Source organism: Alternaria arborescens (assembly GCF_004154835.1).
Source record: "Alternaria arborescens strain FERA 675 chromosome Unknown contig_2, whole genome shotgun sequence".
Lineage (NCBI taxonomy): Eukaryota > Fungi > Ascomycota > Dothideomycetes > Pleosporales > Pleosporaceae > Alternaria > Alternaria arborescens.
Window position 1 is genome coordinate 1,561,581 of NW_021167857.1, and position 26,612 is coordinate 1,588,192.

At 52.0% G+C, this 26,612-nt stretch overlaps 10 protein-coding genes across 10 annotated transcripts; 5 read left to right on the forward strand and 5 right to left on the reverse strand.

Annotated features, from left to right (window-relative positions):
• Positions 1-2,828: 2,828 nt before the first annotated feature.
• On the forward strand, positions 2,829-4,294 carry AA0111_g1388 (hypothetical protein; the record flags this gene model as incomplete). The annotated part of the gene is made up of 4 exons (XM_028647041.1): positions 2,829-3,053; positions 3,111-3,234; positions 3,284-3,748; positions 3,813-4,294. 4 exons carry the CDS (start codon positions 2,829-2,831, stop codon positions 4,292-4,294), a joined length of 1,296 nt encoding a protein of 431 aa, XP_028511262.1.
• A 539-nt stretch (positions 4,295-4,833) lies between these two features.
• On the forward strand, positions 4,834-5,796 carry AA0111_g1389 (hypothetical protein; the record flags this gene model as incomplete). Its single annotated transcript, XM_028647042.1, has 1 exon — positions 4,834-5,796. The coding sequence occupies one exon, from the start codon at positions 4,834-4,836 to the stop codon at positions 5,794-5,796; it is 963 nt and encodes a 320-aa protein (XP_028511263.1).
• Positions 5,797-6,202: 406 nt separating this feature from the next.
• Positions 6,203-7,319, forward strand: AA0111_g1390 (hypothetical protein; the record flags this gene model as incomplete). Its single annotated transcript, XM_028647044.1, has 2 exons — positions 6,203-6,422; positions 6,475-7,319. 2 exons carry the CDS (start codon positions 6,203-6,205, stop codon positions 7,317-7,319), a joined length of 1,065 nt encoding a protein of 354 aa, XP_028511554.1.
• A 761-nt stretch (positions 7,320-8,080) lies between these two features.
• On the forward strand, positions 8,081-10,219 carry AA0111_g1391 (hypothetical protein; the record flags this gene model as incomplete). The annotated part of the gene is made up of 2 exons (XM_028647045.1): positions 8,081-8,248; positions 8,363-10,219. The coding sequence occupies 2 exons, from the start codon at positions 8,081-8,083 to the stop codon at positions 10,217-10,219; spliced, it is 2,025 nt and encodes a 674-aa protein (XP_028511553.1).
• A 1,120-nt stretch (positions 10,220-11,339) lies between these two features.
• Positions 11,340-12,320, forward strand: AA0111_g1392 (hypothetical protein; the record flags this gene model as incomplete). Its single annotated transcript, XM_028647046.1, has 1 exon — positions 11,340-12,320. One exon carries the CDS (start codon positions 11,340-11,342, stop codon positions 12,318-12,320), a length of 981 nt encoding a protein of 326 aa, XP_028511556.1.
• Positions 12,321-12,362: 42 nt separating this feature from the next.
• On the reverse strand, positions 12,363-13,346 carry AA0111_g1393 (Xylosidase/arabinosidase; the record flags this gene model as incomplete). Its single annotated transcript, XM_028647047.1, has 1 exon — positions 12,363-13,346. One exon carries the CDS (start codon positions 13,344-13,346, stop codon positions 12,363-12,365), a length of 984 nt encoding a protein of 327 aa, XP_028511555.1.
• A 965-nt stretch (positions 13,347-14,311) lies between these two features.
• AA0111_g1394 (hypothetical protein) lies at positions 14,312-16,738 on the reverse strand (the record flags this gene model as incomplete). Its single annotated transcript, XM_028647048.1, has 1 exon — positions 14,312-16,738. The coding sequence occupies one exon, from the start codon at positions 16,736-16,738 to the stop codon at positions 14,312-14,314; it is 2,427 nt and encodes an 808-aa protein (XP_028511558.1).
• A 925-nt stretch (positions 16,739-17,663) lies between these two features.
• On the reverse strand, positions 17,664-18,507 carry AA0111_g1395 (60S ribosomal protein; the record flags this gene model as incomplete). Its single annotated transcript, XM_028647049.1, has 5 exons — positions 17,664-18,031; positions 18,087-18,100; positions 18,154-18,296; positions 18,365-18,373; positions 18,430-18,507. The coding sequence occupies 5 exons, from the start codon at positions 18,505-18,507 to the stop codon at positions 17,664-17,666; spliced, it is 612 nt and encodes a 203-aa protein (XP_028511557.1).
• Positions 18,508-18,914: 407 nt separating this feature from the next.
• On the reverse strand, positions 18,915-19,655 carry AA0111_g1396 (hypothetical protein; the record flags this gene model as incomplete). Its single annotated transcript, XM_028647050.1, has 2 exons — positions 18,915-19,413; positions 19,483-19,655. 2 exons carry the CDS (start codon positions 19,653-19,655, stop codon positions 18,915-18,917), a joined length of 672 nt encoding a protein of 223 aa, XP_028511560.1.
• Positions 19,656-20,150: 495 nt separating this feature from the next.
• On the reverse strand, positions 20,151-22,954 carry AA0111_g1397 (hypothetical protein; the record flags this gene model as incomplete). Its single annotated transcript, XM_028647051.1, has 3 exons — positions 20,151-20,713; positions 20,768-21,036; positions 21,087-22,954. 3 exons carry the CDS (start codon positions 22,952-22,954, stop codon positions 20,151-20,153), a joined length of 2,700 nt encoding a protein of 899 aa, XP_028511559.1.
• Between the last annotated feature and the right edge of the window lie 3,658 nt (positions 22,955-26,612).

Genomic DNA, 26,612 nt, shown 5'->3' on the forward strand with positions numbered 1-26,612 from the left:
CAACAAGCAAAGACCCTTAAACGTCTTTCGCGTCTGGTTCTACATTCTACCTAGGTAGGAAATAAATTATTACGCTTTCCGTGAACAACTAGTAGAGGGGAACTACCACGTTTGTCGGCGACACGGTACCCATATATGTTTTGGTCTATAATCTTCTTAATGAAACGTCTACACTGAGATGATAACGAAAATCGGCATGGCTTCCTGCTTCAGACCCTCCACTAGAACAGGTTTGCTCCTGAAAATAGAGTAGGTTGATAGACATCGTAACGAACATTCCTATAACATTGTGCAGGAACTTCATCTGGGAAGGGTCGTAAGGTGTGTGCGGTCCGCCTCAAAAATACCGAAAGTTTGGGTTAACAGCAGACATACCCATAAGTGATTCAACATGCAGCGGCGAATTAACGTAGATGCATATTTAGGAACATGATCACGAATTAGGCATTCGAGACGAGGCCAAATGTTACCACTGTCTCGGGCAGTTGCTGCCCGGACGATCAGTGTTTGTAAGGACATTGTCATCAGGCACTAGCCAGCCCTCTAACTTAGACCAAACATGGCATTACCCGCCTTGCCGTTACATATACAACTTATCCTTATCTCGCGTTCAAGACTAGTCCTCATGAGCTGGGGCATTCCTTCGCCTTCACTGACAAGTTGAACTCGTCCGGGAGACTGGGATCTTTCGATTTCTTCCATTCCATCCCGGTCTTCAAACAACCAAAATATCGACTCAGCTCGAGAACCTGAAGAGCAACCCGGCTGAAGATGACGGGCCGTTGATGAGCATTGCGACATGGTGCCTTGTTGGGGTTTCTGGGGCCTTTCTGATCGTGAGGCTTATTATCCAGAAAAGCCAAAGGAGATTATGGATTGATGACCTTTTGCTTGGGCTCAGCTGGGTAAGTGAAGATTAACCGACATACACACGTGAGACTCACGGATTGCAGACATTGCTCCTTGTTCAGGTTATTCTGAATCAACTCGCCATCAATCTAGGTTACGGAAAGCATGCGCTCGACGGTAGGACATTGCCATAGAGGCCTTATGGAGTGCACAGTTTCTGACTCTTCGCGTAGTTAACCTGTCAAATTTCAATACCATGATATATCATGGTGCTTCCGAGCTCACGGTATCCATTATCGCAATCACACTGAGCAAGATTTCCTTTGGAGTAACCTTGCTTCAATTGACCAGCGGTTGGACTAGATATTACGTATGCTTTACTATCACAACCCTGGCGGTTTTTGCGATCCCGGCCGCTACTGTACCCTGGACACAATGCAAGCCCATTGCTAAGACCATTCTCGATATCCTCCCCGGCACATGTGTTGACAAGAGGCCCTCTGTAAGATATGGGAACTTTCAAGCCAGTGAGTACGACGTTCGTTGCACATGCTCTAGGAGTATGGAACTGAGTTGATCCTTAGTATGGTCTGCACTGATGGACGTGTCTCTTGCCTTGCTACCCTTGAAAATTCTGTGGAACGTTCAGATGCGTACCGCAGAAAAGATAGGAGTTGGTCTGGCTATGAGCTTAGGTGTCTTGTAGTTCTCCGTTTTGCTTAGCTTTGGAGTTGTACTGACATGACTGAAGTGCGGGAGCTGTGGCTATTGTTAGAGCCCAATATATTGAGAAATTGGCTGTGCTGGATACATCTTGTAAGGCTGCCCAAGGTCTCGTCATGATCATTGTTGACAGAAGCAGACGACTCGTACACTTCCATCATCTGGGCGTCAGCAGAAGCAGCTATGGCGATCGTAGCCACGTCGATACCCGTACTCCGCGTCGTTCTCAAGGGAGTGGTCAACACAGCCATCGAGGGCTATAGCACGTCCGGCCGAAGCAAATCAAGAACAAATCCGAGCCAGGCATTGAGCTCAGGGGGGTGGAAACAGTCAAGCAAGAGGCCGACCGATCTATCAGTGACCTTATGCGGGGACGAATCACTGATGAAAAGCCACGGCAAAGGTTACTTAGAGCTGGAAGATCTAATTGTTGATGAGGATACTGGCCGGGTCTCAGTCGCAACTCCAGTGTCTATATCAGAAGCGAAGGAGCAGAAAGTGCCGCAATGGCCTCTGTGAGACGAGTAGAGCGCGTCTCATGAGAAGAGCAAACCGTAAGCACCTAGGTAGGAAAGCAATGTAACATTCTTGTACGGGCAGTCGTTCAGTACGCAATGCGGAGGAAGATGACGCCATTGTTGTGTGAATCGCAACTTGGGAAGCTGCCCGGGCGGAATGTGGAAGCCATATCAATTCGTCATGTGGTCATTACTCAAAGCAGGAGTGACCTGCTGATCCTCCTAGGTCTGGCATATCTGCGAATATGTCCGATGCGGGTCATTCTATCAAAGACAAAGAGGGCGAGGAAGTGGCAATTTATTTAGATGTGGTTCAGGGATTCGGCCATGTGCGTCGATCTGTGGCACGAGTCGCTAGTGCCGGGAATGGCTTAAACCTGGCTCGACATCATTGATAACCTTCATCCATTAGTGCACTGCTTTTATCCGTAGTATTCAAGGCGCACAGTGAAACCACGTTCGATTCTCCAATCATAAGAGGGCTGATGATGCGTCGATCATGGAGATTTCCATGTCAGCCTTAACCTCCTGAGCAAACAAGACCCTTAACCTCGCTGAACATGCAGTAGCCACGACGCTAGTCAACCAGAGTTGTACGTCTACGCGCGCGAAGCCAAGTTCGTTTGCCATCAGGGAAATACATATAATTCCACATGAAACTCAGTGCTTAGGCTTGGCGATCCCAACGTCAAATCTCCCTTACTGTCACTCCTTTATCGGTATTGGATTTTCGCAATCATGAAGGCATCATTGCTTTGCAGCGCAACGCTTTTCTCTTTGGCGACCTTTGCCTTCCCGGCCAACTTGCTCAGCAATGACATTAGCGATGACACGCTCGCGGACATCGCTGTTTTGGCGGCAAAGATAAAACGAGCTGCCGAGGAGAGGCCTGATGCCAGCAATGTAAAACGTGGATTCAATGCTGATGCTCAGCGCATCAGCACCTCCGGTGACCACCAATATGTACGCCATCTTTTACGAGAGAGATCGTCTTCCAAATGCTGACCAGACCTTTCGCAGATTGCACCAGGCCCAAATGACCTCCGTGGACCTTGTCCTGGTCTGAACGCCATGGCGAACCATGGCTACATCTCCCGCTCCGGCGTGAGTTCAATCGTGGAATTGACTACAGCGTCTAACGAAGGTACGACATGATTCGATATGCTAAGTGCCATTGTCTGACACCATACCAGTCTTCGGCATGGGTCTCGATCTATCCGGATTCTTGTCAGTTTACGCTGCTGTTATGGATGGAGATGTCGCGTCGGTCTCGATTGGCGGCGCGCCGAAGAGTGGATTGTTAGGAGGAGTTACCTCCTCAATTGGTCTTCTTGGAAAGCCGCAAGGTCTGACTGGATCGCACAACCGTTTCGAGTGCGATGCATCACCCACGCGATCCGACGAGTACGTTACTGGAGACCCAGCGTCAGTCAACCTGTCCCAGTTCGAGGAGCTCGTGGCCATGCCTCTCGGCCCGAACGGTATCGATCTCTCAGTCATATTTCCATTCCGGGTAGAGCGCACCAAACAGTCGATCGCTACCAACGGACACTTTTTCGCTGGCCCTCTCACACATCTTGCTGTCAACTCTGCAGCCTTCTACTTCACATACCGCTTCTTTGCCAACCACAGTGCTGAGTACCCAGAGGGCTATCTAGGTAAGTTATGACTGTACGAGATGCATGCGAGACACACACTGACCATGTGTTTCCACATCTACAGATGTCAATACACTCAAATCATTCGAGGGCATTACCGGAGAACAGGGCAATTACAAGTGGGCTTCAGGACAAGAGAGAATTCCAGAGAACTGGTATCGCCGCGCCATTGGTGACGACTATGGAATCTTAGGCCTCGACCTTGACGCTGTTAATGCAATCACGAAATATCCTGAACTGGTCCGAGTCGGTGGCAACACGGGACAGCCGAATACTTTTGTGGGTGTTGATGTCGACGACTTGACAGGCAACGTTTTCAACGCGCAGACACTGCTCGAGGGAAACAATGCTATGTGTCTTGCATTCACCGCTGCTCAGGTAGCTTCTCCAGACATTCTGAGGGGCCTGCTTGGAAATATTGTAGAGGCTGTTCAACACTTGACAGACGCCTTGAACCCGATACTCCAGACACTTGGATGTCCTGAGCTCGTAAAATACGATGCGACGCTATTTGACAAATTTCCTGGAGCTGGAAGTGGTCTCTAGTTGTGTCATATTAGGAGCTCGGTGCAAGCAAATGATAGTTAGCGTTCAGTTGTTGCGAAACTACTTCTTAGATTAAACACAATCACACTTACTCCGTGACACGAACGAAGAGAGTCACTTCGTTCGCTTTCGTACCAAAACCTCTAGTACGTGCACGACTCATCGACCGCTCATGTATGCTTCTCAATATGCCTTCATGCGTTCTTAATTACACCCCATACAGGAGCTGTTCTGAACGACCCACAATAGCCTGTGGTGAAGACGGGTTGGGGTGAAGGTGAGAGGGGAGCGTTCGCGGTCTCACGGTGAGCTTTCTAGATATGATGCAATGAGTAACGGCATGAGAATGTCTAGAGAGGCTCACCTGGTAACAGTCCATCTCTTGACTCTTCACTTCCCAGCAGCAGCAGCAGCAGCAGCAACAACAGTGGCGGCAGCGGCGGCGGCAACCCACTCTCTACTACCCTTTGGTCTCCTTCAAGGGATACAAAACATACCAATCAGCGAACCAGAAGTGGCTGACAAGACCAGAACATAGGATGACAGCTCTACCCCGCTACGATGGAACGTTCAGTTTCACCTCTTCAAGACTATATGAAAACATCAAGCGTGTCTTCCCTACCTACGATAATTACGATCCAAAAACTTGGCCATATGTTACTCTATCAACGATAGAGAAACATTGTCCCTACCAGGGTTATCCAGATCTGCCGACAGGCGTAGCCTACCAACGAGAGGCGACGAAGCGATACGAAGACTTGTACTCCCCGGAAGATCGAACCGTCGCCGCCTCAGTGAATGGCTCTTTGCATCAGCGTTTCCCGTTCAACTACGACAAGTTCGACGAGCCGAAAGAGCAAGTCGGGATGTCTGGAGCGGAGTATCGGGCATACATGGGGACTACTCTGGCTGCGCCGTCTACACCATGTATCATGCGCGAAGGATGGGAGGATGATATCCCAGACAGCGCAATAGATTGTAACACTCTCCTAAATTATCGTGAACAACTCGAGAGCGCATCCCCAACACTAGGCATCAAAGCTCTGAACCGTGTTTTCTGCGCGAAGAAGAAGTGTGTGGACATCAAACGAGAGGCTAACCGGCTTCGTGGAGAGCTTTTCGACAAAGAGTCTCAGCTTGTGAGCTCGCAAGCAGATCTCAAAGAGTACGAAACAACCGAAGGCTTGCGCAGGAGGGCCATGTACGACGCCCAGTTTGAGTTGGAGAAAGAGAAGCAACGCGCTGATGATGCCGAGAAGAGATGCATGCTTCGCATGGAAGAAAATCTCAGGATGCTCCGTCGCCTGAATGACTTGGAAATGAAGGTGAAGGAAATGGAGGAGTTGGACGCGTATTGTGTCCAGTTGGAGACAGAAATCGAGGCGTTGAATGGCGAGCGAGCGACTGAAGAGCGAGGCCGTGAGCAGCTTTTGGAACCTCGGATGGAGGATGAAAGGTTCAACATGCTACGTAAGAGGATGCGATCGAAAAGTACAAAGTGAGGGTATACATTGGAAGGGTTGCATATCGTTGACGCGGTCGCGGGAACGCGCTGTACGACTGCCGCGGAGCGCCGCAGACGCGATTTCGGCAGCGCTAGCTCATTTTGGTAGCGAACACTTTCCCCGCCCTTTGCGTCATTCTCATGAACTGTCACTTCTAGCTATAAATTCCGCTGTGTCACTCAATGAGGCAGGAGTTTTGCTCTGGTGTTACTCTGGACCTAATCGCTGACTCAGACTTGTCATCCCACGCCCTATAGCCACAACCAGATGAGTACGGTTTGACAAAGGAAGAAAAGCTCGTAGTTTGCATCCACAAGATCTCACAAAGCACAGCTATTATTGATCAACTTAGCTGAAGGCTTGCGAAGCCTCTTCTGTTTGGGCGTTCAGCGGTACCACAAATATGGCACTCGCAGCCACCACGCAGATTGCGGTTATACTATCTATATTCATTTTACCAATTCTCACATATCTTTACTTCAACAACGTTGAAGAAATAAAGAGTACCGCTGGCCCTCTGCCACCTGCGACTGAAATCACAGGCCTCTTCATACACCCGATCAAATCATGCCATGGTTTGTCTGTGAAGTCAGCAAAGCTCTTGCCAACCGGCCTCGACCTCGGTGCGCTTTCCTAATCAGCTTCCAAAGGACTCTTTTATGCTGACAGAGCCAGATCGACAGTGGATGTGGGTGAGCTACCCGAATTATGAGTTCCTGACGATCCGTCAAAACTCGAAGATGACACTCATCCGGCCGACATACGACGAGAAGACTGATACCCTTACCGTCACTGCACCAGCACCAGATTCCATTGATGAGAAGCTGGAGTTCTCCATCCCCGCTCACCCGTCGAAGGAATGGCTCGATCAGAATACCGAGGAGCACTCAGCAAAGATATGGAGTACTACAACAGGAACTCGCGTGTACTCTACTGAAATGACCGGCCCGTTCAACAAATTCTTCGACAAGGAGGTGCGACTCGTCTACAAGCCTCCGGTTTCCGATGACCCCAGGCCTCTCGTATCGAATGGTGCACCAAAGGTCTTAGGCAGAGACGCATCGACTTGTTTCCCGGACCTGATGCCCGTGCTAGTCGGTAATCAAAGCAGTATCGATGAACTCAACACACGCCTCAAGGCCGCAGAGGACCTCACCATCGATGTCCGCCGATTTAGACCTAACATCCTCGTCAAAGGTGATGTCAACGCTCCCTGGGACGAAGATCGCTGGAAGACTGTCAGGATCACGCCCAAGGCTGGTGGAAAACCTATTGTCCTGGATATCACCCAGCGATGCGCGCGCTGCCAAGTACCAAATGTACATCCTGATTCGGCAGAGAAGCACAAGACGCAACCCTGGGATGCGCTGATGAAGTACCGGAGGATCGACGAGGGAATTACATACAAGCCATGCTATGGTATGCTGGCTGTGCCGAAGACGGTCGGGGATCTCAGGGTCGGAATGAGGTTCGAGGTTACGGAGGTCACAGATAAACATCGGTATATCGCTGGCTTCTGAAAAGACGAAGTAATGATCTTCCGTCGTAACGCAAGCCGGTGTGATATAGTTGTCGCACGATTCTCCACAAATGTTGTACATCAGCTCGGATCGCCCCTTTTGTCAGCCATGATGGATCTTTGTAGAGGCTAGCTGCAAGCCGCGCCCAACCCCCTTCGGAGAGTGTACATGCAACCAACTTGGAAGCACGTTCAGTCTACCACAATTTTTCAGGAAAATGTCACAAAAATAGTTGGATCTTCACAAACTCCACATGCGAACGCTAGCAATAATGACGAAACGATTGATGATCTATCTAATCTGCAGCGCAAAGACAGCCGAAGCGGCTCCGCCTCTAATCCATATTAGGCTTAGCGACGCGTCACGATAGACTAGGATACACCCATCAAACCATCTATGGCTGGCTGTGTCTCCAGCTCTACTTCCCATTGAGGAATGTGATGTTACTACCAAGTCCACATATACTATGGCTTCGTCGATTTCGAGTTCTACACTGTTCGCGCGCGCAACATGGCTACCCAATGTTTCGAAACAGAGCACCGCAACTTGGTGGAGACTACGCGCGTTCATGATCGGACCGTGACGTCTGACGACGACTGAGACCCCGGCGTTGCGATGCAGGGACACGGAGGGGGATACAGAGGAGAGGCAGATCGTGCATCGTACCTGACATACAACGGTACGACGTATCACCGATGCCCGTTTTGAGCGAGGGAGGAACAGCCTGAGGCATTGCTCCTTCTGTTATCACACAATTCATCATGGCAGGCGATGCGATGCTGGCCATGCCAATGACTCCTACACAGTCGACCAAGGAGTTTGGAAATGCGGCGGTACAGTGGGCTTGCACGCGTCGAGGGAGGATGATGGTCTTGACGATCACGCTTCTCACCATTCTGCTGGGATTGACTGGTATGAGGCATCATGAGGTGCGTTTGGTTCATTCCGATATCAGAGAGAGAGAGAGCGCGCGCTGAGCACATGCGAGACGTGCCCCGCTACAACTGACTGTCACTTTTCAGGTTCAGGCTAACTTTTCTCAGACCATATCTTCACAATATCAGAGCTTTTCCTCCTACTATCCATGGCGACCGTACCTTCCAACTCTGCCCGATATCGTGCACTCGCCCTTCAAGATCCCCTCGAATACGACGCTGCAAATCGAGAACGGTGAGCTCGACCACGTTCCACCAAAGCTCAAGAAAACGACTGCGAACTTCCACCTCCTCATGCCATCCGAGCGCGACACAGATGGCTTCTGCAAAACGACCCTGTCTGCTATGCTTCTCAACTACCCTCCGCCGACTGCAGTTCAGCTGTACACCCCATATGATTCGGACATCAAATGGGAGAGGGGCGTGTTGAACAGCACACTTCACTACCTGAGTAATGAGAAGCTGGTGAAGGATCAAGATTTGATACTCATCGTGGACGGCCAGCAATCATGGTTCCAGCTGCCAAGCGATGTGATAGTCACCGAATACAAGAGGCTGCTGGCAGATGCGAACATGCGGCTGCTGAAGAAGTATGGCGTTGACAAGGATGGCTACCAGAAGTTCAACCAGACAATCGTATTTGGCGCAGAGAAGATGTGCGAAAGCGACGATATGGCCTGCAAGTACGTGCCGCAGTCGATATTACCGGACAACGCATACGGAACGGAGAACGGCCGTCGCATATCTGACACCCCAGCGAAGTTTATCCATTCAAAAATGGTCATGGGTCCGGCGAGCGACTTGAAGCTACTGTATCAGGCTGCACTAGAGAAGTTCATGGAGGCTAGAAGTCAATTGCAGACGGTTCGGTCTGTGTTTGCGACCCTGTTCGCTGAGCAACAGCTGAGAAGAGATGCCGAGGAAGTTGCTTCGAAGCATACCAGTGCCAAGGTCAAAGACTTCATAACTGGTAGAGCAAGCAAGTCGGAAGCCGAGCGAAGACTGGAGCGAGCGAATGCCGAGCTCTCGAATACTACACGACACGAGTTTTCCATCGGATTGGACTATACCCATGCGCTCTTCCAGCCTTTGGAGTACTGCGTCGAAGACGAACTCGTTCCTCTTTTGCACGACGACTCAACCGACTTGTCGCAGTACAGTCGCTTCGACTCGAACAGCCAGTATCTTTCCCTCCCAACTGCTCTCAACGAGACCAAGCCTCCATTCTGGCGCCCAGACTTTGTCGAACACAACCCATCTCCCAACGAGAAACCAGCATACATTGACAATCTAGAGTTTACCCTGGAACTCGATGGCCTGCCAAGCCGCAAGCTACCCTGGGAAGGCGTTCCTCTAATACAGAACACATACTCCGGTTCCATACCCGCCATCATTCTAAGCAGCTCTTCACCCTCTAGTGGCGAGCGTCCGCCAATAGCAAACGTCAACTGGGATAATTTATGGTATGCAGGACATGAACGTGCAATGTTGAGAAATTATTTCCGCGCCCTTCAGTCTCCGAACGGATACCACAACCACCTCGTAGGCGGCGACCGCTACTGGGACAACCGTGGAGGACGAGGCGGCATATGGACTGAAGCCGAGCAGATCTGGTACCCCTGGGGCGAAGTCGACGGCGTATGTGGAACCTTGCCACAACTGCAACAAATTTTCCAAGACGGCAAGGGTGTGTGGTTGCACGAGATGGAGCAAGACAATGAGCAGGGCCGTCTCAACGAGCAAGACGAATTTCTGAAACAGAAAGAGGAAGCAAGACTTAAGGACATTATGGAGCTCATGAAGATGGAGAAGGAGGAGAAGGAGAAGGAGGAGAAAGCGCAGAAAGAGAAGATTGACTTTGAGAGGTTGAAGGAGCTTCAGGGGACTCAAGTTGAAGGTGGGAAGCCAGTTGAGAGGAGGAGGAAAAGATGGGACATTGGGGAGGAGTGTGTGAGGTATTGTTAGTGGATTTTTCTGTTATATACCAGGTCTTCATTTCTTTTGTTTGGGCGGTTTCTTCGCTGGATGCGATTTGGAAGCATCTTCAGGCGCATATTTGGGAGGGCTTTAGAGTATGGTAACGTTGTCCTACTTACCCATATCTTTTTTTTTCACTTCCATCAATCATCGCATCAGATTCGACTAAAGACCTGTCTCCTTTTTCGCATTCTCGTTCCTCATGAATACAGTCAGAAATGCTCCAAGGTATGCGTTGTACAAGTCAGAGTATGTCTTATGTCGACGGCGGGACGCGCCGTTGGGTCAACTGCTGTGTGTAGGGCCTGAACATGAGATGGGACGTGCAAAAAGAATGGCAAAAACATACAACAGCGGGGATTCGCTAGTGGTCACCCACCTAACTACTAATCCGCCGGTACACTGCTTGTATATGGCTGAGCGGACGGGAAGCCTAATTTTCAGTGTCCTATGGTCGTATGTGAAGGGAATAATGGTTGTTAGAATATATAACGTTAGTGATATCTGGAGTCATCAATAGGTTGGCTGGCGGCGAACTGTTATATCAGACAAACAATTATAGGAGCGACGCTCAAGTTAGTGATTGAGGATATTCTGAAGAATTGTTGAGGTAGATGGGTAGAGCGTGTAGCGCACTCTAGAGGTCCTCATCGTAGACTCAGCCAAGCTGAATTAGAGAGGCCGCTCGTGGAAGTGATGTGTGCTCCTCCCTAACAAGCCTTCATCCATACTGTCGTCCTCGGTCTTGCGCCCTAACAGGGGCGCATCCGCGTGTTAATCTCTGACATCAATGGAGGGTCTGAGATCTGAGGGTATGGCAGGGCAATCTACTTATTGCAACCATGGGACGGCATGAGCATATGTCACATTTCCAAACTCCGTCCTTTGTGTGTAATCTAAAAACATTTAGCCACCTCGACCTTATTCTTATCCTGTCATCCTAAAATTTTATCAGCAAAGCAGAGTATACCAACCGTGGGAACACACTTCCACTGCGATACAATACATTGTGATTCAACAGCGTTGTGCCTACATCTTATCACCAGCACATCGACCAAATCAATAAAATACACCAACCGTACAAATTACCACGATACCACCGCCCAAAATGTCAACCATCATCATCAAAGCCAACCAGCCTGTGATCATCCTTCCTAACACCCACTACCTTGTTACCCCAGAATTCTCCATCTCTCCCCTCCACGCAAAAGCTCTCTCCAACATCTACTCCTCCATCACCACCAACCTCTTTACCCCCCGCGACCCCGAATGGACAACAAGTCCCCTATCGCCGTCAATCTGCGCAGAACGCGGTAAGCGGCACTACCGCCGCACAAACATCCCTCGCTACCGAAGCTCAAGGGAAGTCAATATGGGCGCGCATTACACCACCGATCCCAGAGGCCTACTTCCAGGCGAGCGACTGCAGAGTAGTACGCAAGAAGAAATGCGGGTACACAAAAGTCCCAGTTTATATCCTCAGTCTGGTGATTTGTTACTCGAAGGTAAAACTAAACACGCCAGAGCCGCTTCACCCTCCTTCTCCTCACGACTCGTCCAAAAGAAACCGATCCTAAAAGGCGGTCTCGTACAAGAGATTAGCCTAATTTTCTACGATACCAAAGTGATGAAAGATGACTTCCCAGCGCCTTTTTGCGACCTACCGGATCACAGGTTTGTGCAGTGGGTTGTGAGGAATATGGAGTTGTTGGGCGTGGGAGCTTGGGAGGCGGAGTGTGAGGCGATGGATGTATTGTGGAGGACAAAGGAGATGCTCAGGAAGGAAATGGAGAAGAATAGGAATGCAGAGAACGAGACTGTAGAAGGAGATGGGCAGAGGGCTAGTTTCATAGAGAATGAGTGCAAGGACACACACGAGATTGTGGAGATGAGGTTGAGGTTGAACGCGATTCAGATGAGGAGAATAGAGAAGCGAAAGAGGAAGATGAATGTGTTTTGGATGTGGAGAAGCGTAAAGAAGTACTATGAGGAAGTAAGGTCAGTGGAGGAACTCAATCTGCATACCACGGAATGTCGTGTCAAGAGATGGCATCTGGCGCGGATCAAGAGGTGCTTTCGTCGGAAGTAACTACGCTATCATAGTCCCAACATCAACTTAACCAACATGCTCCTACATGACCTTGGGCTGACTCTCCGCCAACTTAATCTTCCCCGCCTCATCGTAAACAATCTCTCTAATCTTCACACATCGAAGATGGTTTACCCCCTTACTCAGACTTGAATCATGGTAGAACAAATACCACTTGCCCTTGAACTCCGCGATACTATGATGTGTCGTCCATCCAATGACGGGCTCTAGGATCCTGCCTCCGTAGGTAAACGGGCCCAACGGACTATCGCCCGTCGCATAACACAAGAAATGCGTGTCGCCGGTAGAATACGAAAAGTAGTACTTCCCATTATACTTGTGCATCCACGCGGCTTCGAAGAACCGTCTGTCGTGGTCGGCAGCTTGAATGGGGTTTCCGGATTCATCCAGAATAACGACGTCCTGGACGTCGGTGGTGAAGGAAGTCATGTCGTCTGACAGCTTGGCTACTTTTGCGCAGAGGGCATTGCCAGATTGCGCTTCCATGGTTTCATAGTCCTCGCGGATGAATTTTCCAGTCTTCCAGCATTGTAATTGGCCGCCCCAGATGCCGCCAAAGTACAGGTACGCAGAGCCATCTTCATCGACGAAAGACGCGGGGTCGATGCTGAAGCTGCCTTTTATGGGCTCGGCTTCTGGCTTGAATGGTCCTTCGGGTTTGTCGCCGGTGGCCACACCAACGCGGAAGATACCCTCCTTGTCGCGGGCCGGGAAGAAGAGGTAGTATTTCCCGTTCTTGCTGGCGGCGTCAGGGGCCCAGAGTTGTTTTTGGACCCAGGGTATGTCTTCTTGCTTGAGGGCTACGCCGTGGTCTGTCACTGGGCCACCTACTTCATCCATGCTGAAGACGTGGTAATCGTTCATGTCATATTGGTCGCCGTTGTCGTTATCCTTGATGTCTGTCTCACGATCGTGCGAGGGGTAGACATACAGCTTGCCATTGAAGACGTGGGCCGATGGGTCGGCGGTGAAAACGTGTGTGACGATGGGTTCTTTGTCCGCCATGATGTAAAGTATTCAGTTGTTTGTATCTGGAACGACAACTGGAAAAGGCAGCAGTGTACTATGATTATATGTAGGCTTCCCCATGGGTTCTTATGTATGGAGGGGTATTCAGCCCCATGATGCACCAGGCTCTCTACATTTACCCGGCGGGACGGCTATCCTACGGCCAAGCACTTTGCAGTTGGATCCAAGAGGGTCATCCCACTTAGTATTGCTCAATGGCGGTACAATCTTGTCCACGAAGGATGAAGAGAATGATGGAAGTTCGGCGTGGTGTTTAGCCGTCAATTCTTCCGCTGGACAAGCGCGTTGATTTTGGTGCTAATCTGCCTCGGGTGTGCGGGCGTCATGCGCTGCAACCGCGGGAAGTTCGCGCAAGATGCAGCCCTGGAGATCTCGGGCTATGGTAAACTGTCGGAAGGGCATGACGTGCAACATGGTACGCGAACGATGACTGTATCCAAAGCTTTCATTCAGTAGTATACATATTACAAGCGTTATCTATATTCCAAGATCCCCAGAAGAATATTCCTGCGCAACCGTGAAGACATTCAACGACTTCAAGTGGGTATTTTATGCTCGGCCCGAAAACGCCATCATTACTACACAAGGACATGATACTTCTTCTTTCTTGCCAGCAACGGCTTCGGCTTCTCCGCACTTCTCGCCATCAACATCTCAATACTATCATCACCACCATCCAAATTGGATGGTGGGCTACTATAAGCGGAAGTCCTCAGCGCACTTGAGATCCTCATACCGAGAACAGAGCTAGACGTACGCCTCCGTGGCGATGCCGCATGCGTGGAAGCCACGGACCGGGTCTCTTTGATCGTAAACCCCGTCATCTCTTCGACCATGTTCTGAACGACGTCGCGGCGTCTGTCTTCTCCTTGACAGAAGCTCTTACTAAATCGATGTCAGCACACCCGCAGACTGGATTGAAGCAGTCGAAACGACAAAACTCAGGTCTGCAGGGTCTGGTACAGCTTCATAGTCTTGTTCCGCACATCCTCACACTGTTGCAGCGCAATAATGTGGCGTTCCTGTGCAAGCTTCCATGTCTCCATGACACTCTCGTCTTCCTCCATCTTAGCCAGATAACTTGCGAATCCAAGCTTCTTCGTTGTTTCGCCGCGGTTGTGGATAAAGTTGTCGTCTAGGTCCTCCATCTCATTGCTTCGCGAGGCAAAGTGGCCAGTAAGGATCTTGCAGTAGTTTCGGTATGCTTTGACGTAGGTGCGCATGCGGTCGAAATAGGAATTTGCAGAGTCCAAATCTACCTTGGCTGGTGGGGCAGGTGCATAAGGTATTTCGGGATACTTGAGGTTCTTTGCAGCGTTGGCTTTGACGGGATGTGAGTTGGAAGCCTGGGATGGGAATGGGATTGCGTCTACAAGGGAGCCCATGCCAGAGAGTCCGTTAGTTTGAGGCTGGACAACCGGATTTATCATGTCTGGACCAAGACTGTTCAGTCCTCCATCAGGCGGTTTTGCGGTAGAAGCGGAAGAAGGCGCGGTAGCAGAGCCATTTGGCATGGCACCTACACCCGCTGTGTTCAGCTTCGGCGACGATGGCGCTGTGCGTGTGCCTTTCTTAGCTGGCTTTGCGTTTGATGGTGGCCCGGAGTCAATGTCCATAGCATCTACATCGCCGTTGACTGGCTCTTCAACAAAGGCTTGGTGCTTGGACCGTGACGCATCGGTCGATTCCTGCGCCTTCGAAGCTCCATTCTGTTGCACAGATGCCTTTCGTGCAGCCTTCGGCCTTTTTGTAGCCTCTGACGGTCGACGGGGCGATGTCTCCTTCGCGTCGGTATATACCCAGTTCGGGTCTTTGAACGTCTCTTGCCAGTCTTGTGGACTGAACTTGGCAGTGTGTGGCGCCATCTTTGGCGGAGCGAAGTTGATGCCAGGCGGTGGCCCCGGAGGAGGTGGAGGTATCGGCTGCCCGAATGGCGAAACTGGAGGCGGCATTGGCCGTGTGCTGAACGGGTTTCGATCCGTTGCATTTCGTTGTGATCTACCGCGGGTTGGAGAGGCTCGGCCTTTCCCGTTGGCACCTTTTTGCATGTTAGGAGCAAAGTAACTATCACTGCCTTCGAACTTGCCATGCCAGTCCGAAGGCGAGAACTTCATATTGATGCTTTCTTCACTCCTGCTTTTGAAGCTGTTGGGCATGTTCCCCGCTGCGCCGTTACTCTGCCGTTTTGGATCAGGGGTCGAGAAATTGCTCTCTGCCCAGGTTGGAGGAGGCAGTCTTGTATTCTGCGGCGGTGGAGGAGGAGGCGGGTCACGGTGTTTGCTCCTGCTGTTGATCATATCTGAATCTGAATCTGAATCTTCATCGCTAGAGTCCGGATATCCGTGGGCAAAAGGATTTGGCTTTGCGTTGGCTTTCTTGCCCTGTGTTCTGCGACCTGAGTCTGAGTATGCACCAGCGTCTGTCGATTGGCTTGCTCCATTCGAATGAGTTGGTGAGTTCCGCACGCTAGAGGACCTTCCAATTCCTTCAAACATGGAAGTGCGCTCGCCGGCTACATGAGAGTAGTACGGGGTGCGAACGCGGTTTGCTTCGGAAAATGGGGCATCGTCGGCTTGGCTGTCTTTTGAAGGAGTTGTAGACGCGGGTGGTGTTGGAGCCGGACGGGCATAGTTCCTATACGCTGACCGTGCCTGGCCTTCATCGACGCCTGGTGTTGAGGGGTCAAATCCTGTTTTGGAGGAAGGGACTCTTGTACTCTGACTGCGCCCGAAGGGGGTGCCGTTGGGATTGTTCTGCGGGTTGCTCTGCGAACTACTCTGAGCACTTGGGTTGTGTTGCCGAGGGTCCTCACCCCGCGGCTGCTTCATCTTCTGCCATGCTGTAAAGACATTGGCCCGAGCCTCGGCATCTCTTGCCTTTGCGTCCGGTCGTTGCGCCGTTGGTGGCGGGCGGAAGTTCCTGTTGGTGAATCTGTCCGCACCGTTGTTGTATGTGCTGTGGTGTTGTGGTTGCGGTCGCTGTGCTTGAGGCTGAGGCTGAGGCTGAGGTTTCGGAGGAGGAGCACGATAGTAGGTTCCCTGAGGGGCGGTAGTAGAGTATGCGTTCCGTGACGGCGGCGGTGGCCTCGTTCTCGTTTGGTTCGGTGTGTTACCGGGAGCTGAGGTATTGCGATGTTTCCTTCTGTCGGAATCGTACTTTGCTCGCGAAGGTGCATCGCACAGTATCTCGTGGGCGGCCTGGATTTCTTGGAAGCGAATGACGAACTCGGCTTCGCGTCCAGGGTTTCGGTCTGGGTGGTACTGCAGCGCCAACGTCCGGAAGGCCTTGCGGATCTCGTTTTCGCTGGCGTTGGCGGGGACCTTTAGGTCGGCATAGTAGTTTCGCGAGGGATCGGCTTTGATGACCATGGCGGCGGTGTTTGCGGCGGGATTGGAGAGGTGAGGCAAGCAAGTTTTTGCACAGTGCGCCCGCCCTACTCTTGTAGGCAGCTGTAGTCGTCAAACAGCCTGGTAGGTGTCGCCCTTTCACTGCCTTGCTTGGTCGCAGGGCAGTGCTGCTCAGATGATGATGCTCGGTCGCGCGCGTGGACGTCGGGACATTGTGTATCGGAAGTAGAACAACAGTACGATGACAGCAAAAGTCTGGATACTCAGCTCGTCAGCCGCATGTCGTCAGTGTTGCAGAGAGGTGTGTGTACCCTTTGCGTCTATTGGAGCTTTGGCCGCTTGTTGCGCTGGCGTCCAGGTGCTGCATGTGTTATGGGTTGGGCTGTGTTTTGGCTCGAGAGGGGCCGCTTAGTTCTGATTACAGTCGGCCTTATCCCAGGCAACGCTTGCCACAGCCTGCTAGCAACACCCTGGCTGATCACCTTCTGGCCTCTCCAAGACTCTTTATATCGCACTTCTATTCTAGCATGCACGTTGAATGTCACAGTAGATATGGGCGCACACAGCTTGCTTTGGCATCACATCTGACGTCGATGGTGCAGCTGTTTTACCGGTACCGGTCAGCTACCCATGTGAAAGTCCATGTATCTTCTCTTGGCTACAACCAAGCAAGGCATACTCGCCAGATTTGAGCTTAGTGCCGTGTCTCTTTACGGAACATTCTCTTCACATCCGGCATACAAACACTTCATCAATATACAGAGCTTAAGTGTTGTCTTCGTAAAGATCATGAATCCATGGTATTGATTTTGAAAGTCCTGACAGCTTTTATGCCGCTCGGAAGCTATGCTATGTAGCCCAGGATACCCTATTCCATTCACGCCAGCCCATACGCTGAAAACAATCGACCAGACGTTGCACCAAGCACACCACATGCTCAATGCATTTAACGGTAGCGCCAGAGGGAGAGGGTGTTGTGCCTCTTCCAGGTCTTCCTTCGGCCAGCGCTGGTGTTGTTGAACTTGTGTCCACGGCCGAGACCACGGCTCTTCTTGCCGGTGGCGGTGAGACCACGAGCCTCGCGGTGCTTGTGGACGGGCTTGACGATCCAGTTGATGCGAGGGTCGCGGCGGATGGCCTTGTGCTGGGGGTCGACGCAGATGACCTCGTAGTACTTGTAGGTGGAGTCCTGGTTGATCCAGTAGGAGTTGAGGACGCGGAGGTTGGCGCAGCGGCGGCCGATACGCTCCTCAGCGGTGGACTTGAGGGAGCGCTGGTACTTGAGCTGGTTGATACCCTGGTTGGTAGGCTTTCCTGTTCAGTTGTCAGTTTTTCGTTCCCCACATCCAATCGACTGCGTGCTGCGTACCGTAGGTGGCGCCCCTAGAAACCACATGTTAGCATTCTTCTCTTCTCTCAGATTGTGAAGCACCTACTTGGGAGCCTGCCTCTTGCGACCTCCACGGCGGACGCGGATGCGGTAGATAACGTAACCCTGCTTGGCCTTGTATCCGAGACGGCGGGCCTTGTCGGGGCGCGAGGGGCGGCTTGCGCGGTGGATGACCTTAAGTTGGCGAAGCTATCGATGCACTCTCAGCAAAGTTCAACGAGTACATCAATTGAGACTGAGTCTCAGGATGTTCATACCTCCCAGCACTGTCGCAATGTTAGCAGAGTTCTATATCCCAGCACAATTGTGGTAGAATACGTACGCGAACGCGCATCAAGAAGCGCATCATGTCCGACTGCTTCTTCTTCTGAAGTTCTTCGACATACTTGAGGGCACCCATCTTGACTGTTGGTTAGTAGATTGTCGACGCTGTCGTGCTTGAGGTTGCGAAAAGATTCGATATTGATTTCGGTTCTGTGGGCGGGTGGCCTGTGCTACACGCTAACTTGACGAGGCATCGCGCTAGACCGACATGAGTCGCTCACAAAATCCCATGGGCGACTCTCGGCAGAGCATGACACAGGCCTGAGAAGATGCGAACACGATAATTGAGATTGTGTGCACATTGTTTTCCAGCTACGAGCGAAGAGAAGAGGAGGACGAGAGCCATTGCGTCAGGGCCTGTACTTATCGTTGTACATGCTACGCCACTTGGGCCTAATGCGAAAACCTGTGTCTGAGAGAATGCGCATTCGTCTTGCCCGTCCACATACTACCTCGAACACTACAGCACAGCGTCACCTATGCCTAACATCCATCGCCCACGGGCAACCCCTTCACCATCCTCTTAACACCCCTCTCCGCATACCTTAAACTCTTCCTCAACTCGTAGTTAAGCTCAACCTCCTCTCCGCCCTCCATCTCCACGTCCCCATCTTCATCCGCCTCACCCATTACAATATCCTCTACATCAGCACCCAGCACCTTCTTCACATTTCTCAATGCAACGCGAGCTCCCCTCCTGAGCTGCCGGTCTGTATCCTCGACATCTTGCTTCCATGTGTCTGCCAGAGTCGCAGGCTGCTCGTTTCGTAATTTCGTAATCATGTCATCTAGCCTTCGGTATTCGTTCACGAGGCCTGAGGATGCCGTCAAAATGGTGGTGACGGAGGCGTAGACTGCGTTTCCAGCGATACGAGTGCCTTTGAAGTTTGCTGACCCATTTTTCACGGGTTGATTCGGGGTTCGCAGGGCTTCGAGGATGGTGGCTGCGAGTTCATCGCGGTGGCGTTGCTCTTGCTTGTTGCTACAGCAGCCGTTAGTAGTCGAACCAGATACATAGTAGCTCCTGCAAATATTCAAGGCTTTGTCTTACGCTTGGAGCTTCCGCTTTGCAATCAGTCCGTTAAGCTTCTTCTGGTCCTCCACTATCGTTGCGCGGAAGTGCTGCACATCTACGCCACTGTTCTTTGGCTTCTCGAGAACGCGACTGAGTGCGAGTACCTGCTGGCTCTTGGGCGCAGGAGACCTGGCACGTTGTCGTGCCATGGTTGAGATGAGTGAGGTGGGAGGAAGGAGCTGTTGACGCCTGTAGGTCTTCACACCATTCTCAAGCTTCAGAAGAAAACCAAGAATTAGCCCAGGAGGTTGTCAGGGAATGCGCAAACCACCAGACTATAAGTGTTCAGGTACAGCCTGGAGACGTTCAAAAAACTTCCAGCCTTTGGAAAATTTGTGATAACTAGGCCAGGAGGTCCTCAGGGTTTCTGTCAGCGGTAACATCACACTGATATCTAGGCCTGACAGATACCAACACATTCACTCATGAAAGAACACATTGGTGCCAAAGCATTCTGATTTCGCCATATGGCATATATCCGACTAAACTACACGCATCATGGGGAATTTTTTGGGTAAGTGAAAGCAAGCAACCGTGGAATCATGAGATATGATGAAGAAGTGAAAAGAAAATAGCGCACAATGATCAAAATAAACCGAAAGAAAATCCCGAAACCTCTCTCATTTTGAGTTCACCAAAGTCTCCTAGTTACCGAATGACATGTTCTGTATGCCACTCAGTAGGGCAGGGTCAGTGCCAGTGGTAGGGCGACCTCCAGAAGTAGCAGTGTTGGCACCGTTGTAGGCGCCAGGGTTACCATTACCGTGTCCACCTGATGTGCCGTAGTAGCCGCCAGGAGCACCTGAGGTGTATGAGGCGTTGCCATAGGCATTGGCGTAGCCCGCGCCAGAGGTGTACGAAGACGGGTGCTGGACACCGAAAGACTGACCGGTGTTGGATGTGTAGTTTCGCGAAGCAGCGTATCCTGCGGTGGTTGTAGCAGTGCCATAGCCTCCTCCATAGGACGAAGCGTAGGTCGATGGTGGATAGTAGCCTCCGCCTCCATAGTTCATGGGGCTGCCGCTCGCGGTGACGTTGGGGTAGTAGCCCGGATAAATTTGCTGGCGACCCATCTGCTGTCCATGAGCCCATGTCTGCTGCATGTTGTAGGACGGCTGGGTGGGGTATGCAGGGATCTGGTGAGAGAATGCATGGAAGCCATCATCGTAGTTGCCATAGTTGCCATGGTTGCGCGCTTGACCTTGACCTGATGAACAGTTAGTGACACGATATTACAGCCAGGAGGCGAAGGGGGACTTACCGTACTGCTGCGCAGTGTGATGCGTGTTGTTGCCAAAGCCTGGGCCAACAGAGGGAGGGGCGTTTTGATTGCTGTTCTTGATGATGGCACCAGGTCCGATGGCCGAAGGGGGTGGAATTTGAGCACCACCGGCAGGGTTGATAACGGATGCGGGATTGACAGCCGACATCCAGATGCGCACCTTGTACTGTTTGAACAGGTCGGTGACGAGCTCGTTGAAGTTGACGTACGACTCAGCGTAGTAGAAGTAAGTCAACTTGTGGTAATCACTGGATGTGTTAGCATGATGTTGATAAGAACATGGAAGTGATTGACTTACGCCTGATACTCAGCGTCGAGGATCTCCATAGGCAGCTTGTGATCGGCAGCCTTCTGAGCTCCAAGGCGCTTGGCTTTGGCCTCTCCACCCTCCTTCTCACGAAGTGCAGAGATCTCGTGAGCCTGGGCAAGGCGCTTGATCATCTTGGGCTTGAACGGCTCAGGCTCACCCGAAGCAGTCACTGGAGTACGGCTCATGGGGTTGGGAAAGCCATTAGCACGCGCAAGCGCGCCCAACATACCAGAGTCGTTCTGAGTGCCGGCCAGGGAGTACTGCGAGAACATGACGAGCCAGCGGAAGTGCTCCTCGTTCGCCTCGGCCTTGAGCTTCTTAGCCTCCTCCATAGTCAAGTCGGCATGGGTGATCTGGCCCAGATCGCATCCGCGGTCGCCCTCGGTAATGACAAGGTCTCCACGGCGGATCTCGAGACCGGTGTTATCGTAAAGGTAATAGATATCGGCACGCGAGCACTTGAAGGTGACAATGAACAAGCGGCGGGTGGGATTACCAATTCTCGGAGGAACGGCGTAGGGGTTGGCAGACATGGCGGGGTTAGGGACGACCGGGTCTGGGTGAGCTGCTGAGATGGCAGAGGAGTTGATGGCGCGCGATGCAGGGCCGTAGCCGGTGAAGTAGGCAGACGCGTCAAAGGGCTCGTCGTCCTTGTTTGGCGGGGTCTGGCGAGGCGACACGTACTCTTCTTCCTCTTCCTGGGTGTTGCTCAAGGTCGAGAGAGGCATGGCGGAATTGTAGCTGCCGTAGTGAGCGAATGAGTGGCGACGACCGAGGGGATCCATCTCAGCAGGTGAGATGTTGCCTGTGGTCCACTGCGGCTTCTGAGGGCTGTCGACAATCTCGACTTCGTGATCGCGAGTCAGAACACCGACGTGCTCACTGAAGCGGCGAGTAAGACCCGGGGCAGGACGGTTAATCGGAGGCTCAGCGTCGTCAAGCTCTTCGATGGCATACTCTCCAGCGATGTTGTATGAGGTGTTGCGCAGACCGGCAGTAGTCTGGCGGCGTTGCTGTTGCATCTGCTTGACAGGAGAGCCAGTAGAGGTAGCCCGGTTGCGAGCGCGTGCGTTCTCCATCGCGGCTTGTTTGAGTAAAGCTTGCTTCTGTTCACGCTCCCAGTAACCGGCAGGCAGACGGACTCCGTGCTCTGAGCCGTTGGACGACTCGATCTCGTCGGCTTCGTCTTCACGCAGCTGCGAAAGGCCGACAGCAGACTCACCAAGAAGGCTCGGCTTGGACGGGCGATGACGAAGATTGGCACTGGTGTTAGGATTGCGCGAGAAACGGCTGACAGGACTGTGCTCGATGTCACCTTGTCCTATACTATAAGATTGGGATCGGACGGCCTTGCGGAAGGGGTTTGGTGCTTGCTGGTTAAGAAGAAAACCAATGCCGTTGCCGTCGTCGCCTTCAATAGTTGTGGGGGAGGGAATAGGCTTGTTGTCGGTGGGGGGGAAAGCAGAGGTGGGGGAAGGAGCAATCTCGTTCTTCGAACGGTTGTTGACTAAGCCGCTGAAGCTCGGTGTATTCCAGGGGAATGATGAAGTGCTGGGCCGTGACTGCTGGGGAAGCTCGAGAGACGGCGTGGTTGGTTGCGAGCCGGCAAACGACACAGAAGGGAGCGAGAACTTCCGGTTTGGCTGTATATCCTGCAGCCAACCAGAGGAAGGACGACGAACTGCAAGGGGGTATGTACCAGGTGCATGTCGAACGGGCACTGCCACGTGCTCTCGGTCATCGTCGCTGGACGCCAAGACATCGCTATCAGGGGTTGGACGACGCAGTTGCAACTTCGACTTGTCGAGAGCCGAGCCGCCAACAGAGAGACCGCCCTTGTATGTGTTGGAACTCATGATGAATGGTCTTCCTCAGGTACATTAGCAACGTCCTTGAAGACACCAGAACAATTGGCACACGAACCTTGAAGTCTAGAAGAAATGGAGATGGTCGATGAATAGGGGAGTGTCTTGATGCACAGCGTAGATGCTTCTTCTTGTGACTAGGTGTGCAAGAAAATGTAACGTCTAGGCTGGCAGTGTGTCTATAAGTCTCCTTCACCTGTGAAGCGGAACGTGCCACGTGTTAGCGATGACATCTTTAGAAGAGGCGGTAAGGGGCGGGGTATTAAGGGTGAGGCAGGTAAAGGCAGAGGTCAAGGCAAACGGTAAAGATAGGCGGTAAAGTTGGAGAATGAGTGGGGTATCGCAATGGCATATACCCACTATGCAAACATGATGTTCGCCAGGCATGCACAGGAAGAAGGACATGATAGGACGGAGATGCATACCTTGACGGTAGATATTGGAGATGTGAAGCGGATCAAATTCCAGGCGTGTATACTGCCGTTGGTCTACTCACAGCTGCCTCTCAAGGCAGTTTGACGTGGCACCTTCTGAGGGGCGATAGCTGAAGCGAAGGCTGGCAGTTACGCTTTATGACGCTTCAAACGCGCTCCCTGATGTCGAATGACGTTCAGAGGCGAGCAAGAGTAGATGAAGAGCGAAATGAGGTTTGTAGGGAGAGATGATGGCAAAGATGGTGGGTGGAGGAAGCAGGAAATGGTGCCGGAGGCGGGGTTTTATCAGTCAGAACTGAGAGCGGACGGTCAGCTGGTTCTATTACCGCCTTGAGATACTGGAGGAAAGAACTGTCGGTGATGCTGAAGGCAGGAGCGCCGTGCACAGATGGCTTTAGAGATTACTGTCCGCCATCGTCGTCTTAGCAGGGAACACTAGGAATAGGGGAAATATGGGTAGATAGATGACAGAAAGAAGAAACCAGAAAGCTTCATTTGCTCCCAGTAGTACTCTTTGTAGAGACTTAGGAATGAACACATGCTGCTGTCCGACTGCTGAAGCTCAGGAGGACTCATCTGCTGCCTCCCCGCCCACACACACACCACCTGGACATCCATCAAGAATTCGATGCACGCAGCTCTGCCCCTCGAGATAATATGCAGAAACTCTTGTGAGGCAGATGCAGCGCTCATACATATTCAGAATGGTGTGCATTGCTGTGCGTGATGTCGCTGGCGTTGGCCTACTTCCCCACAACCTCAACTCCGCCAACGCCGGAACACATCTCGACATTCTCCACAACATCACCCACCCACCAGCAGTGCGTTCACAGAGGCAGCAGACGATGGGGACAGCTGCAGCAAGGACAAGAATGAAAGTGACTCTGCTTACCTAGTTAACAGGACTTTGTCTAGAAGAATTACGCGACGCGGAGCTCGATGCTCAAAGCAGATCTATCGGGAGAAGAACAGTATACCCTACTCGACATCGTCAGTCTCATGGCATTGCACGCAGGTACACTACATTGCAGAGCCTGACGTAGGCCGCAAACCTGATGCGGCGGCCAACGAGGGCGACGACAGCATTCGGGTGGCGCGAGACGCTGAGAGAAGGGCCACTTACCTGGTAGGTTCTATCCCACAATGACTCTATTCAAATGAACGGATTCGGAAGATAACTAGCACAGACTGTAAGCATCAAGCACTGCGACACCATGTCCGCGCGGGCACGCCCATCGCAGATCGGCGGAGACATACCTCAAAATGTCGCAAACCAAGCGCCAAACTCTTGAACCAGTCTATCCCTAGTCTTTCTTCTCGAAGATATCGAACACGAACACGATCCGCTATGGCATCAGTCGTCGCATGTAATCACACAAGCCTAGGATCGGCAAGAAGGCACCGGGTCCTTGGAGTGTGGGGAAGCGCCACGCTGCTAAACCCAAGGCTGTCCCGCAGATCAAGGACAAACTGTTAGGAGGATGGACGTGCGACTGCTAAAGCGAGCACATGTCGCCCTCTAACCCGGACGGCAGAGGATGAGAATATAATGAGGAGGGCACCTTCTGCAGAGGCCAGACTGACAGCAGGAGAGTTTCGTCTTGGCGATCGTTCGAAACGTTGGGAAGCAGACGCGGCAGACACTCTGTGTTCCGCGCGCCTTGTCAGATCAGGAGACGACTCTACCAGGCCAAGCGCGGCGAGCTTACGGCGATCTCAAGGAGTTCGAGAGGTGGCTGACAGGAAAATGGGATAAAGGCGGCGAAGCAAGATGCGCATTACAGAAAGACAGACGTAAGTCTGGAGACACGCAGACATGCAACGCCTTTGAGGCTTCTGCAGCTCATGGCTGGCCAAGGGTCAGGGGCTTCTGAAAGGTCGTTGCGCAGGAAATGCGGAGACGGCCAGACCAACTATGGCTAGCCGTGTATGCTTCAGGCGAACTCCTGCAAATTGCTGCGCTGTTGGGGGGTAGCGAACCTCGCCGGATAGGGCCCGGCTGCTCGAACCATCTGCCTTGGTCAAACCTCTTGTAACCATCCTTTTCTCGACACAGCTTCATCGACTTTCATCAGAACTCATCCTTCTCTGCTAGCCCAATCGCTGATCGACGATGCGTTGGGCTGCATGTCCAGGGTTTCGTCGACGAACCCCTCATTTTCGCTGTCTGGACTCGGTTGGGCCCGTCGGAAGACATCCATTCCCATCTTTTCCAGTGCTTCATGCTTGCTGCACGCCATTCTGTTTCGCTTCAAGCGCCATCAATCACACTGCATCCCCGTCAGGCTATGGCGCCCCCGGAAAGACTTAAGCAGCACTACTGGCGCCTTCAGCCCTAGAGTGTAACAAGTCACGCGCTCTCGACGACTACCATGACCTGGATACTAAGCTCTTTAGCTGCTTGACGCACCCGCGGCATGCCCCGCCCAACGCGATGATCTTGTGGGCACTTCTGGGCATCTCCTATTCGGCGCCGCACTTGGTATTCGTATAGGAAACGATGGCTACACAACGAGCGTTCCTGGAGCTAGCTGCGAACGACGTCGCAAAGACTCCTGAGTGGTTCGCGAGACGTTTCCCATCTGCAGATGACAGGGTATTACAGTGTGTCTGGCTGGTGCTGGGCGTACGAGGCACGGCATGCTGTTGGACGGACTCCTCTTTCGGCTTCCCATATTAGCTGCGAAGCATCCTGTCAACCCCGCATTTTGCGCACAGCATTGGCGTTATTCAGAACAGCCAAGCTCGGCGGGTACCTCCAGTCAACGATGCGCCCGCATGGCTGACTGTCGCCTGATGCTCTTCTCTGGACGGTTCCCTTTTCTTCGTTGGAAACTCAAATACTTCTTGATTCTGATGTGTCATAGTAAGGCGGCGTTTCAGAACATCATTGTAGCTTGAGGCACGTACACAGCATGCCTTTGCTGAACAGCATAGCCGTCAAATGGATTTCCGGAAACCCTGTCGCGGCCGAAGTTGGTAAACCTCTCCTGGATATATTAGGTCCTCGGTCCGATGTGCAGGGCATCCGATTGTCGTTCGACGGCCGAACCAGCATCTCACGCCGATAACCCACATCCCGATCAAGGCAGCAAGTACCCCGGCTTTAGACTTCCATGTGGTTGTGTAAATATGCCCATGCTTACCTGTCAAAGACGTCTCAGACAACGATGCGCAGGGTACGTGCATGTATACCAAACTCCGCGTTATTGCCG